The sequence below is a fragment of the Sander vitreus genome, chromosome 15 (genome assembly GCF_031162955.1).
Source record: "Sander vitreus isolate 19-12246 chromosome 15, sanVit1, whole genome shotgun sequence".
Taxonomy (NCBI): Eukaryota; Metazoa; Chordata; class Actinopteri; order Perciformes; family Percidae; genus Sander; species Sander vitreus.
Window position 1 is genome coordinate 20,786,619 of NC_135869.1, and position 13,548 is coordinate 20,800,166.

At 39.4% G+C, this 13,548-nt stretch overlaps 1 protein-coding gene across 6 annotated transcripts; it reads right to left on the reverse strand.

Annotated features, from left to right (window-relative positions):
- Window positions 1–4,018: 4,018 nt before the first annotated feature.
- LOC144529973 (BUB3-interacting and GLEBS motif-containing protein ZNF207-like) lies at window positions 4,019–13,548 on the reverse strand. 6 transcript variants are annotated; one of them, XR_013503070.1, is made up of 13 exons: window positions 13,462–13,548; window positions 12,901–13,127; window positions 12,345–12,471; window positions 12,112–12,250; window positions 11,850–12,032; window positions 11,219–11,294; window positions 11,052–11,122; window positions 10,754–10,908; window positions 8,005–8,226; window positions 7,650–7,788; window positions 6,196–6,713; window positions 5,675–5,732; window positions 4,019–5,182 (listed from the first exon to the last, which is right to left on the reverse strand). XR_013503070.1 is itself a non-coding variant. In XM_078269357.1 (12 exons), exons 2-11 carry the CDS (start codon window positions 12,939–12,941, stop codon window positions 6,550–6,552), a joined length of 1,317 nt encoding a protein of 438 aa, XP_078125483.1. In that variant the 5' UTR covers window positions 12,942–13,127; window positions 13,462–13,548; the 3' UTR covers window positions 4,019–6,276; window positions 6,526–6,549. The 6 variants fall into 6 exon arrangements, 3 of the variants coding, with proteins under 3 accessions (XP_078125483.1, XP_078125482.1, XP_078125484.1); XR_013503069.1 differs by having other exon boundaries at window positions 4,019–5,732; XR_013503068.1 differs by having other exon boundaries at window positions 5,675–6,713.

A 13,548-nucleotide genomic window follows, 5' to 3' on the forward strand; every position in this document is an offset into this window, starting at 1 on the left:
GCAAGGGATGAAATTCCAGACAATAAACATCATTTGTATTGTGTTCTTTTAATTTTCTTGGCATTAAAACATTACTCAGATTATTTAAAGAGTCAGTTTAAATAGGCTTACTGAATAAGTGCTGTTTTCTTTCGATTTTATTACAGCGTTTTATTAACCTACTTGGGAGTGGACTACTTTTAACTTAGCAATCTTTGTTTTCATTTTTGAAGGTTTGTACCTGAACAAGTGGTGTAGTGGCAGCAAGTAGTCTACTATACTATACATGGATTTCTCTGCAACGTCATCACTGCTTGCGCACGCAACCGGGGGGCAGAAAGATGTTTCTAGTAGTAGCAGCAGCAGCATAGCATAAGTCAAAATGCCAAGGAGTTGTTGCGTGGTTAATTGTACAGAGCCAGTGATGGGTGCCTGATGTTTAACATAGCTAAGGGGAAGCATGCTTTTGCCAAAAACCGGCAGAGGTTATGGCTTCAAACCATAAGAAGGGCAGATTGGGGTCATATGCAAGCGCTCCCACTGTATCAATCAGAAAAGTTGCAGCTTGTTCAGCTAAGTGATATCTACCTACCTGTCAGGGCTGTAGTACTCGAGTCCGGACCATAGACAGTTAAAGGTCTGGACTCTAGATAAGTTTAGACTGCTAGCTAAAGCTACGCCGATGTTTTGCTAACGTTAGCGCAACAGCGTTAACCTAGCCTGTTAAGTAAATATTACGACTGCCCTCGGAGTTTCTTATATCTGAGAGATAGATATATATATATATATAGATAGATAGATAGATAGATAGATACACACACACACACACACACACACACACACACATCCAAGTCAGTCATTCATTTTTTTTTTTTGGCCTACGTCACTCCCCATACACTCGAATGGACCAAGACGGTAGCGAAGCTGATATAGCCTCTTGTTTCACATTAAGTGATAGAAACTGATGTAGGCTAAACACAAACGACATTTCATGCAACAGTGAACTGTAATTGGGCCTGTGTACTTTTTCGTTCATTTGATTTCCGATTTTGAAACGAAAAGAGTGGTTCAGGAATAACGTAAGACTGCTCCGGTGAAAGCCTTGTTTTCATGAACTTCTGGGGCTAGCTGCTAACGAGCTCGGAAGCTAACATCTAATGGCAGGCAGGTTGCTAATTAGCCAATGCTAAAAAGTATGGAAGTACTAGTTTCCCCTGCTTTCTTTCAATATTCCTCGGTATTTGTCTCTTGGTGTAGTTTGCTAACATGCTCGTAGACCAGTAAATTAACTGTTTGCGTGCTAGCTAGCTAAGTCAACGGTCAACACCTTTTTATATTGCAACGTGAAAGCTCAGGCTCCGTTAGCTTCAGCTAAGCCACAGCAGAAACTGGCACTACCCCGTTAAAATGCAGCTTCAACCCTCGAATATAACGGTAATCACGTAGCGATTTTACTGTCTAGACATCTGTATGTGTTCGACCTTTTGAAATACTTAAATTAGATTAAATTAGTTACTGTGCAGGTCACGGACTGAAGCTGAATATCCGAGGAGCAGGAACCCTTTGCAGGTGTTTTGGATTAATTAGCTGATTAGAGTGGGACACTTTGAGCCTACAATATTAGACCTTTTCACAATATTACAATTTTCTGAGGGTTTTCATTAACTGTAAGCCATAATCATCATTACAAATACAGGCTTGAAATATCTTGCATTGCATGTAAGAAGTCTATATAATAAGTTTTACCTTTTATAAAAAGTACACTGGACCAAGTACATTAACTACATGAAAACTTCACTGTTGCATGAAATGTCGTTTGTGTTTAGCCTTCATCATTATTATATCTAATGTGAAACAAGAGGCTATATCAGCTTTGCGACCAGGCCGTCTTTTTTTTTCAAAAAAAATGATTAAAGTACAGATACATAAACACATTGAAAACTCAATTCATACACGAAAAAGGGGCGCATGAAATTTACATTAAAGAGGTGTTAACTGTAAATGTTCAGAGTCCAGATGGCTTTCTTATTTTAGTCGTTTTAAAGTTTCAAAATATAAGTTTCAAAATTGGTGAATACTCGGTTTTCTTTCAGATCATTTACATTTATGGATATAACATTTTCAAATAAAATTAAAAGATTCAAAATGAAAACATGGCATTTATCCAAATAATTTCCTTCATAGTAAAAAAAAATGCTACCAGGCTGTCTTGGTCCGTTTGAGCGTATGGGGGAGTGACGTAAGCAAAGAAAAATGAGTGACTTGGATGTGGGCCTTCCCGCAGGCTGCAGCGAGATACACTTGAATATTTTTTATTTTTTATTGTTCATTTATACAGAACATAGAAATATAAACAAACAAGGCACAATTACAAATCCATCTCAATAACCGAGCTATTGCCTCGGGTCGAGTATATAAAACAAAACCTAGGAGCTTATACCTTACAAAACAACAAAGAATGATATAAAAGAAAATAAATAAATAAAGAGTAGGGGCTATCTCAAATTAAAGTAAATTGAGTTTCAAGTAAATAAATCAAATCAAGGGCTTTTTTTAATCTTTTTTACAGTTTCAATGACTTGCACAAAAGATTGAACTCATTCTTCCAATGGTTCAGGGAGGGTTTGGTCTTAAAATCTCTACATTTATGTATAAAATGTTTTCCTAAAAGCACCAAGTTGTTGAGAACAAAATCTACTTTATCTTCAACAAAAACACCAAACTTTATATTCTTCACTGTCAGAGTATCTGAATTTCCCTGGACTGTAACCAGCTCTGCAGATCTCTCCAGAAAGATTGCACCAACTCCCCCAGAAAAAATACATGTTCTAAATTCTCAATTTCTTTTTCACAAAAAACACAGTTATTAGTATCAAAATTGAATCTCAGTCTTAAAAATTCGTTTGTTGGGTAGATTTCATTTAAAATTTTAAAGTTGACGTCTTTTACTTTCGGGAGAAGAGGAAATGAAGTATATACACTTTGTGTGTGTGTGTCTACATCTGTAACGTTAGCTAGCTACACTTAGGGAACTTTTTGGTAGCGTTCTTGCTAGCTAGGCTATACTTCCTGTTACGTTACATTCGTATGGTAAACATTTAATAGTTTGGTTAACTGCTGAACACAACTGTTTACTTAGAAATTAGTAAATTAGAAATTAGTAAAACGCTCAACAACAGGGGAATCAACCATAGACATAGCTATATAAAAGGAATCAACTGACCCAAGTCCTCCATTCTTTGACCTCTATTACGTTCTGCCAAACTCAACTCAACCTGCTAATCACGAGTGCACTGCCCTCTTGTGGTCCCATTGAGTAACAGCACTCTAGTAGCATCACGATAAAATGGCATAGGTAAATACTTTATTAATTAAGAATAAGTTTGAATATAGACATGTGTAGTGGCGCGCACTGGCCACCGGAAGGCCGTGGCCTAACTCATGATTACAATATTTAAACACGTTCAGTATTGGGACTGTTGATGTCACCTAGCATCTCAGGGTCTAGCTAAACTGGAAATTGTCTGCATTTTTCACCAAGGGCAGTGAGTGAACAAAACATTCTTAACTCAACTGTCAAGTTCACTCGTCAGACGCAACACTATAAAATATTTCCGGTAATAGCTTACAAGATATCTATAGGTTGTCATTAGATTTCACAGGCGACCACAGAATTTAACTTCTTTGTATGCCACCATCGTTAATTCAAGTAAGACTGGAAATAAATGTCTTCAAAGTACATTTGACCAGCTAAATTAAAAGGTAGAAAGGTGTTCCTCCTCTGTTTTTTTTCTGCATTTGACAGCTTCTAAATATGTCGATGGTCAGACAAATGGAAGGAAAGGTACAGGCAGATTGCAGATATGTGAAAGATTTATTAAAGTGCGTTCTGCAAAATTGTGTCTGGAATTACTTATCACTATCCCTCTATAAAATCATACAATTGGTTCTGTTGACAGCCCAGTCTATGCTCATAACACACTATTCTAATTATATGAGTACAAAGACAAAGAGTTTATGAACTGGTTTATTTAAAAACAGTATACATTCAGACAGTGGTGCATTCATCACAAATCAAATCCAGTCGTGCTTTGAGGGACTGATCCTAAAACAAATATTCATGATTAAGCTGCAGTGTTTCACTCAACTTAAAACCAGAAAAATCTCTTCCAAAGCTTTAATAACTACAAGCTGATGCAAATGTATATTTTCATTTAACTGTATTCTTTAGCAGATACAATTGTTCAATATTAACTGAGAATTAGAATACATTCCAGACTTTGACTGGGGTGATCCAAGTGGGACACTCACCTATACAGGTGGCATGTAGTGTGCACATGTGAACACACAAATGCATGTCAGAATAGCATGAACATTCTGTTTTCCAATACTCTTGTCTACTTTAATTACTAACATCACAGTGTCTTACAGGTTCTGACCTTCCTCTGTTTTTAAAATGTTTATTTAAAAGATAAATAGACCTACCAATCACAACAGAGTGGCATCATACACATGTAATATAATGCTTCCAAACTTTATTCTTTAAGTCTCAACAATACATTGTACCTCTAAATCTAGGCTACATACAAAAGCAAACAATGCACATTCAAAAATAGTCAAAGTATAAAGTTCCAAGAATTAAAATGAATAAGCCTGCATGGACAATACTGTATCAACAACATCCAATTTCCAGCAAAATACAAACTAAGGTACTACCGCCTCTAACCTGGCACATTGGGTGACCCGTGCCACTCCCCGGACACGATCCTGTTAGCACATTAAACAAAAGTGATGAGCCCATACTTACCAGTGAAGACTCTGCTTTTGATACTCAAGTAAAGCATTAAATCATTAGTTTAAATGGAGGTCATTCCCATCAAAAACGATAGATGCTGATCACGTTAAGAGGAACTAGTGGAAAGAAATGTGTTGCACACTCATGTTTTCTGCCCCGAGTTATTCCTCGATCATATTGCATGACTGGCTGCTATAAATGTAGAACGCTTAATTATTGTGGGCTCATTTTGTTTAAAAAAAAAAAGAAAAAGGTGACAGAGATAAGATCTAATTGTGTGAGCACACAAAACACAGGTTGACGGAAGTTAAAATTACAGCAGTGGTACTTACAGCTTTAACTAACCTGTTACTGGTAGGGATTCTCCTTCATGTAAGTAGTTAAACTCAAATGATCAAGTGAGGACAGCTGATGAAACAAACAGGATTAAGTAGTAAAGAAATTTTCACATTCATATGAAAAGTCATTTGTTCATCACAAACCTCCCAACAAACATTTAATGTATTTATGGCTGTATGTGACAGACTTTTGACCAAGCTTTAATATTTTAGGCAGTAAACTGCTGTTGACTGTAGGACTAGTTATTATAAAAAGCTTCTTAAGGAATATGGTTTCATTTAAAAGCTCCATACTTTCAGCACAAAGTTATTAAATGAAAACTGAGCTTCCTGATGCTCTCACCAACCAAGAATGGAGGATACAGGTTCAATGACACATGTTAGAGGTTAACAATCAAGAACATCATTTACATGCCTGAAGAAAATGGTGCCTAAACCCAACAACACAAACAAGGGCCTTCACCAAACTTGCTGCAAGTTTGGGGACATTGAGATCCAACAGCGTGTAAGCTGTGAGGGCCCCTGGTAATGAATGAGAAGACAGAAAAATGGTGAGACTTGCCTCAGGCTGAAACAGGGCTACACTGAGACAGGGCCTCAGCCAGTCCCCCATGGCATCGCTACAGGGAGAAGAGAAATCTGGGTTTTAGCGCTACAGCGACCCGGAATTATGCAGCTGTACAATGCACTTGCCACGTTCAGAGCATCAATAAAAATCAAAATCAATATACTGTTTCTAGCCAAAAGAAAACATTTACCAACAGATTTCAACTGGAGTACAAACCTGCAGTGATGTCTCTTTTCCCACTAACATCCCGCAAAGAAGAGTCTTACATTTTTGCCACATTTTATTACAATACAGTTTTACAACAATACATATATCACTTCATTTAGTACTTCAACTATTTAAGGTTATGAGAGTACCTCTTCATCAAAACTATGCACATAAAACAGAATGAATGCAATAACAGTTATTTGAAGCCCTCACCAAACAAAGTTGGGGACACAAAGTCCAACAGCACTACGTGCTGTGAAGGCCTCACTGTTAAGCTTAGAACAGAAATGTATTTACATAAAACTTGCCTTGATAAAGGGTGGGTACTGCTCATGTAACTCCAGCGCCTTCACAACACTACGAACCATATCTACTACACTTCTATAAACCTGAATGAAACATGAGAAGGAAAAAAAAAGCCACAGAACAGAGAGGGTTTGAAACAACAGTTCATAGTCTTGGTTAGGTACAGTGTAAATATTTCCCATGCGCTCTGTGATTCTTTTGTTTGCTGTTTATTCAGTGTCTCTTCCTCATAGCTCAGTAGTAGAATAAACAGTACGTTGTGGTACTAAAATACCAATACTGGTTTGTCTACTAGCAGCTGAGGACATTAGAAAAGGGTTGAGTGTCCAAACCTATTGAAGAGAAGATGGCAGGCTTCAGTAGCGGGCTCCAGGAGACATGACAGAGGGTCTCATACCCATGGGTGGCCGTGGATGGGCTCCCTGGTACCCTGGGGGAACCACAGGAGGGGCCTGTCCGTACGGAAGCATCCCTCCTGGCATGTAGCCTGGCAGCCCCTGGGGTGGACCACCGTACTGGCCTGCGAAAACATGGGTTTGATGGCTTTTTATTTAAAAATAAAACAGCAAATCATATATGGCAGAGATAGGAAAGATTCCCATGTTAACGACTTGCAAGTGTATAACGTCATCGAGACAGTTGTATGATTAGAGTTAACTGTGTGAGGATTAAAGTACTGTGCGTTGTCAATCTAACACTGTATTCATTAAATTCTTTAATTACATTGAACGACAGACTTTGGCTGATGTGAGGCGTCCACACTGATTTGGTTTTCAGCCACTTTTATATTTGTTTCCCAGTCATAATTACAATGTGGACGTGGACGTGAACACTATTTACAAGTCAGGAACCCTGTAATTACGATACGACATGAATGCAGCATTAGGCCCAGTGGGACTTCAAGCTAAAGGTTATCAGCGGCATGCTAACATGCTGATGCTAAGCAGGTATGTTTACCATGTTCACTATCTTAGTGAGTTTAGCATGCTAACATTTTCTAATTAGCACTAAACAAAGTACGGCTGAGGCTGATGTAAATGTCAGTTTAGCAAGTAATTGGTCACTAACCAAAGTATTGGACAATTTGAAGTTTGCCCTGATGATGGCGCTATAGGTTAAGTCAGGGGAACAGCAAAGTCATTAGGATTCATCCGTTGGGAACCACGAATGTCTGTACAAAATCTCATGACAAACCATTCATTAGTTGTTAGAGATATTTCCATCTGAACTAAAGTGGTGAACTAAAGTGGTGAAACAACATCATTGCCATCCCTAAAGACACAGTCACACATTTCATTCAGTATTGCAAGGTTAAGTTATACCATTTATTAAGAAAAGTTTTAAGATAATGATTTATATAATGACACAGAGAGATTATTGTCCTATAGTAGACAGCTCTGGTTAAAAGACCAACAAAATGTAAAGTATTTCTCAACTAGAGGCAGGCGGGGTATACCAGGTATGGAATGCCTCATGCTGGGCTGCTGAGGAGCCATCATGCCACCCAAGGGACCCGCTGACGGGGCAGCAGCGGTGTTCTGGCCTGGGCGGGGAATACTGCGCTGGTACCTCTGCAACTGAGCACGCAACTCTTCCTACAAGGCACAGAAAGCAAACGAGGAGGAATAATTTGATGCTAAAACTCTCTAGCTCCACCAGGAGAAATAAACAAAAATTTTTATTTTATTTTTTTATTCAAGAAAAGCCATTTATTGACTTTACTGTTAACAGAGAGTACGACTTAAGCTAGGATTAACAGCTAGTTACTGTAAAAAAATATAAATAAAGACAGTTGCAGCTGGACTACTTACCAGTGAGATATCCTCATCAGGGTGGATCAACTTACTGGTTGCACTGGAGGTGGTGAGGGTGGCAGGCTTACTGGTCACAGTAGAGGGAGGTTTGGAGACCGTACTGCTGCCAGCATTGGGGCTGGCAGCAGCTACGGTGGCCTGAGTGTAGGCCGGGAATGTGGGCTTTGAGGGATCAGAGGAGGTAGAGGAAGGAGGGTGGGGGGACCCTGACTGCTGACTCTAGAGGGGGGAGAGAAGAAAACACATTAGAGAGACTCTGCTGAAAGGCATCTACATTTCACGGGGGACACACTTTTAGTCATACTTTGAGGTTACTCCCATTATTGAGTTTACATGTAGTAATTTGAAGCTGGTTACTGTTTGTACACAGGCTTAAGATGGATTGGGCTGGAATGTTCCATTAATGGTTGCATCTCCACTTTTTCCTTTCTTTACAGTGTCAGTTCACCCAAAAAAAAATAGTAATAATACTTTGTCACTTTCCCCTTAGTAAAGCCAAGCAGTAAAGAAATAGACAATCAACATGATTGCACCTACATTTTCCCAATGTAGTACAAGTTAGTAGGTTTGGTTTCAGAAGTGCTTGGGACATTAAAGTAAATGTGAAAGCTATTTAATGTGTTTATATATTTAAGAAATACATTAAATTGCAGTATTATTAAAACCTTAGCACCACTTAAAGTTTTCCTGAAGAGATCTGATACTTTATGGTAGATAATATTGTATTAGGTTCTTTAAAACAAAGAGCCCTGTCTTTTACTGCCATATCTTTGACAATAAACACTGACTATAAATAACTTTTAAACAGAAAAACATGCAGAAGAGTTGCAGTATTTTACTGCATTACAGTTTTTTTCCGATTGCTAAACGACAGTGGGCACAACTGGAGCCACATGTGCAACACTCTAACCACAGTCTTCACAGCAGCAGTTCATGTGGACCAAACTCTTGTTCGCTTTTCATTACTTGAACTCTACACACCTATACCATGGCTTTAACCACAACCTGCACAACACTACATTTACAGCACTTTGTTCAAATCCGTACACACTGCTGTCAAAACTGTTAACCACACATTCGAGCAAACAAACTACAGCTGTGAAAAAGCTCTTTGGCTACGTTCAGACTGCAGGCAAAAGTGGCCCAAATCCAATTAAATCTAGTCCAGATCTGATTTTTTCAAATCAGATTCAGGACACAACAACCAAGGCGGATTTAATGCGATTTTTATGTCAATAACCCTCGCTGCGCCCTCTCTCCCCGCGGGGAGGGACGGGGCCCCCTGCTCCCGGTGCGGCTGTCAACCGGGGCGGACTGTCCTCAGTGCGCCCCAACCGCGTCGCGTCACCAGGGTGGGGATCGGATCAACCCACCAGACCCGTCTTGAAACACGGACCAAGGAGTCGGAGGGTCGCCCCGTGGCGCAATGAAAGTGAGGGCCGGCGCGCTGGAAAGATCCCTGTGGGGTAGGTGGAGCGTGAGATAGGACCCGAAAGATGGTGAACTATGCCTGGGCAGAGCAAAGCCAGAGAAAACTCTGGTGGAGGCCCGTAGTGGTCCTGATGTGCAAATCGGTCGTCCGGTCACACAGACCTCTGTAGTGAATTTGCAGCCATAACCCCGCAAAAGGCTAAAATAGCCAATTTGGCTCTCTTTCTCTTCATTCTTCTCCTCCTCAGCACCTGCTCATTAATGTTACGGATGCCATTACACAAACATTTTGAAATAAAAGCGAAAATGCTTACCTCCTCCATAACCTCCCTAACTTTAGTGCAACAGCGTGCTGCGTCTGATGTCATTGTTATTTTTCTTTTGCGCATGCGGGACAGTTCAAAACCGCAAACAGTTCACACTGGAATCTGATATAGGCCACATTTTAAAAGGTAATGTGAACAGCCAAACAAAAAAATCGGATCTGAGCAATAAAATCCGAATTAAGCATCAAGACTTGCGGTGTGAACGTAGCCTTAGTTATCTCTGTAACATGTTAACAACACTGTTGTTGCACACATGGGAGAGAAACCCTATAAAGTATGACTAAAGTTGAATCTATTTCCTCAGGCCAGCAAGAAAACAAATCCAAAAGAGCATGCTGTGCTATATTGCCCTACAGCAGTTCAGAAATAAAAAGCCCAATTTACAAATCTGCATAATTCTCCATTTTCTGATTTTGTTGAGGTGATTAAACAAATGTGTCAGTCATATTCTATCAATGCAGATTTGTAGCAAAAGCAAACAAAAGGCATGTTGCTGTACATTTAAAAAAAGTAAAAGTATTTTCTACCCCACACATGGTTGGATTTCATCATTTCTTGCTTTGGCAAATAAAATAGAATTAATCTGCCCAAGTACATCACAGCAAGCAAACTATACAATTGTGTGCATGCCACTTGTAAAGCTGCAGGTTGTCAGAGTAGAGCAGGCAGACAGCTGCATACTTGTGACGTGACAGGGAACAGAGCTTTAGGGGAGGCGGACTGAGAGTCTGCACTGGATGAGCCTGCACTTGTACTTGCAACACGACTGCCCATCTGCAGCACAGGAAAAGAGTAAAGAATAGAAACGTAAATAAAATAATTCTTCATTTAAAAGAATTGCTGGGTAAAGTCTCTTTTTTTAATCAGCCTGTGTGAGCTCAAACATCCCTTATTCAACAGGAGATGGTATTGATTTGCCCCATCAAAGTGCTGAGGGAGATGAAAAGTGGTAAACAAAGTGGTAAAAAGTGGTGTCATAAAGATTTTACCTGTCCAGCAATGGGAAAAAGAGGCTTTGTTACATCAGGCTGGCCTGAGTGGACAGTGGCAGCAGTGACAGCAGGTCTAGTCAGCATGTTTGCAGCAGGGGGAACCTGAGCCATGTGTGTGATGCCTGGACGGTGGCCCACAGGAGGAGGCATGCCTGACACCAGCAGAACAAGTACATTACATAAGGTAACAAGTAAAGCCTCACCACAGCAGTGTTACAACAATATTTACAAACATTCATTAATTAAATCATCTTAAGTTAATAATTTTACATCAAGGAATTACGCAGGGCATTACCTGGTGGCACACCTGGCATCATTGGTGGCATCCCTGGACCTGGAGGCATCATCCCACCCATTGGTATCATCCTAAATACATGAGGGAAAATCCCCATGTTTAAAATATCAAGATATCATGAGGATTGGATTAATAGGAAACTAAAAACTTTATTAATAAACATTTACCCTGGAGGCATTCCTGGCATTACGGGGGGCATTCCTGGCATCATTGGTGGCACACCTGGCATCATTGGGGGAATTCCTAAAACAAAGAGATTAATTAAACTCAAGTGGGATACCATGTCCCAAAACAGTTTATGTATTTTATACTAAGCATGCTTTTGTTGACATCAACAATCCTATTTTAACATGACATAAACAATACCTGAATTTAAAGTTTAAATTGCATGTAATTAATATGTTAGGACATGTGAGCATAGCTATATTATAAAAGGGAGAATTCTTAATTTAATCACAGTATTAAAACGCATTTATACTTATTTACACCTTGATTAAACTATGACTATCAAGAGATTTGGAAACATTTTAGGAAAAATGCAATCAATGTGCTTGAAAAACATCTATCTGTCTGAATATAGCCTCACGTGTAGCCGTAAAAAGAATAACCTGAAGCAGAGCAGATAGGGAAAATTGAAAGAAGATACAGCACCAGGGTAAACCATGTCAGCAACGGGTTTGACGTTAAATGTTGGACTTACTTTGTAAACAGCATGATACAAAAACAGTGTGTTTATGAAAAGCTCTATAGTTAGCTAATTGCAGTTGCAGTAAAGTCGCCATTTTTTATGTTTCCTACCTGAGTAGCTGCCTGGTGGTATCCCTGAAGCACCAGAACCAGGAGGCATGCCAGGCTGGGTCATAGGGGGTATGTAGCCTGCCTGTGGCTGGCTTGCAGCAGGCTGCTGGAAGGAGGGACCAGGCTCGTCATCTTCATCATACTCATCAGAGTCATCCTGGTTCTGCTTTTTCTTTTGAGTCTCTGAAAAAAGGGAAGAACATAATAAGTCTCTATAATAGACCATAACAATAAGTTCATTAAAATATGTTGGTGCCAATACCTTGGTTCTTTTGTTCTAGCACTCTTCTTCTCTCTTCCATGTCTTTTTCGGGAATACCCTCCATGCCATATATTTCCAGCTCAATATCGGTTCTTCCAGGTATTGCATTAGGGACTCCATCAATGGTCTCTTTATGTACCTATGAAACATATGATAAAGTGAGGTACTTTTCCTATATAAACAATGACTTGTATCTGATTTTATGAAGATGGTTCTCATTATCGTTTCCTCACCTGCATACAGTGGATTGCAAGCCCAGGGCCAGTGTACAGCTTTTTATGACAGATGTGGCACTTGAAATGTTTGGCCTTCTGATGCTGAATGAGAATCTTTTCATCATCAAAATCTCTGTTGCAGTACCTGAGATTACGATTTAGGAAACTCCTCTCAAAAACTCGATAATTATAATGCTATTTTACAGCTGAACGTGTCGTACATTTGTTTACTCAAAAACACCGTGCTAACAACACATCACAGGATATCAGAAACCGACATCGCCTGACTTAATATTCTGTAATGGTATTTTCTTCAGAACTGACCATTCAACTAAAGCAACACCGACAACAAGTTTAATATCATCTGACATGCTGGCAACATATATGTGAGCGTGCTAACGTTACACAGCTGTTGTTGTTATCATTATAACGTTAAGAAGCGTATGTTAACATACAGTTAACCTTAACGTTAGCTTAACTTTAGTAAACAGGGGATATGGCTGTCTAATACAGACACAGGTCTTGATATGACCAAGCTTACGTTATAACACTAGCTAAATATGGAAAAGGATACCAGCACCAAGGCTTCATTTGCTTCTTCTTCTTTCTTCCCATGATTTCTGTAATGCTAACGTTAATTCAGTAAGTAAAACAGCTAACGGACCGACCAGAAGAGAACAACTGGGGATATTGAAGATGGCGTCGGGTCTGGTCGGTCCCAAGCATAGACAGTATACAAACAAGTCTCTCAAGTCCCTCACAGCACACTGCGGCCTCAAGGCGCCATCTGGTGGTCCAAAACTATATTGTTTAAGGAAAGTATATTGGACTATTCAGTTGTACTAGAATCCTTTGTTTGCTTTTACTACTAATGTTATTAAATGAACATTCGAACCCACGCTACAACCACTTTTACCATATTTATTTCAGCCAACCAGCTCTAACGTTAGCTACAATATTGCAAATTTACTAGCTAGCTAACTTTAGGCTAACGTTACATAGATTCACAATTCATACCATTGCAAGCTAACAATTTAATTTACAAGTATAAAACCAACCTAATATTTACATAGCCAATTTTAAAGACAAAAACTTCGTAATAAACAACACTAAACGCTAGAGCCTAAATGTTTACCTTCAGGAACGAAACGTGCCCAGTAACAGAGATACCGGTATTTACAGTCGGACAGTATTATGGTCGGACATTATTGAGAACGTACAG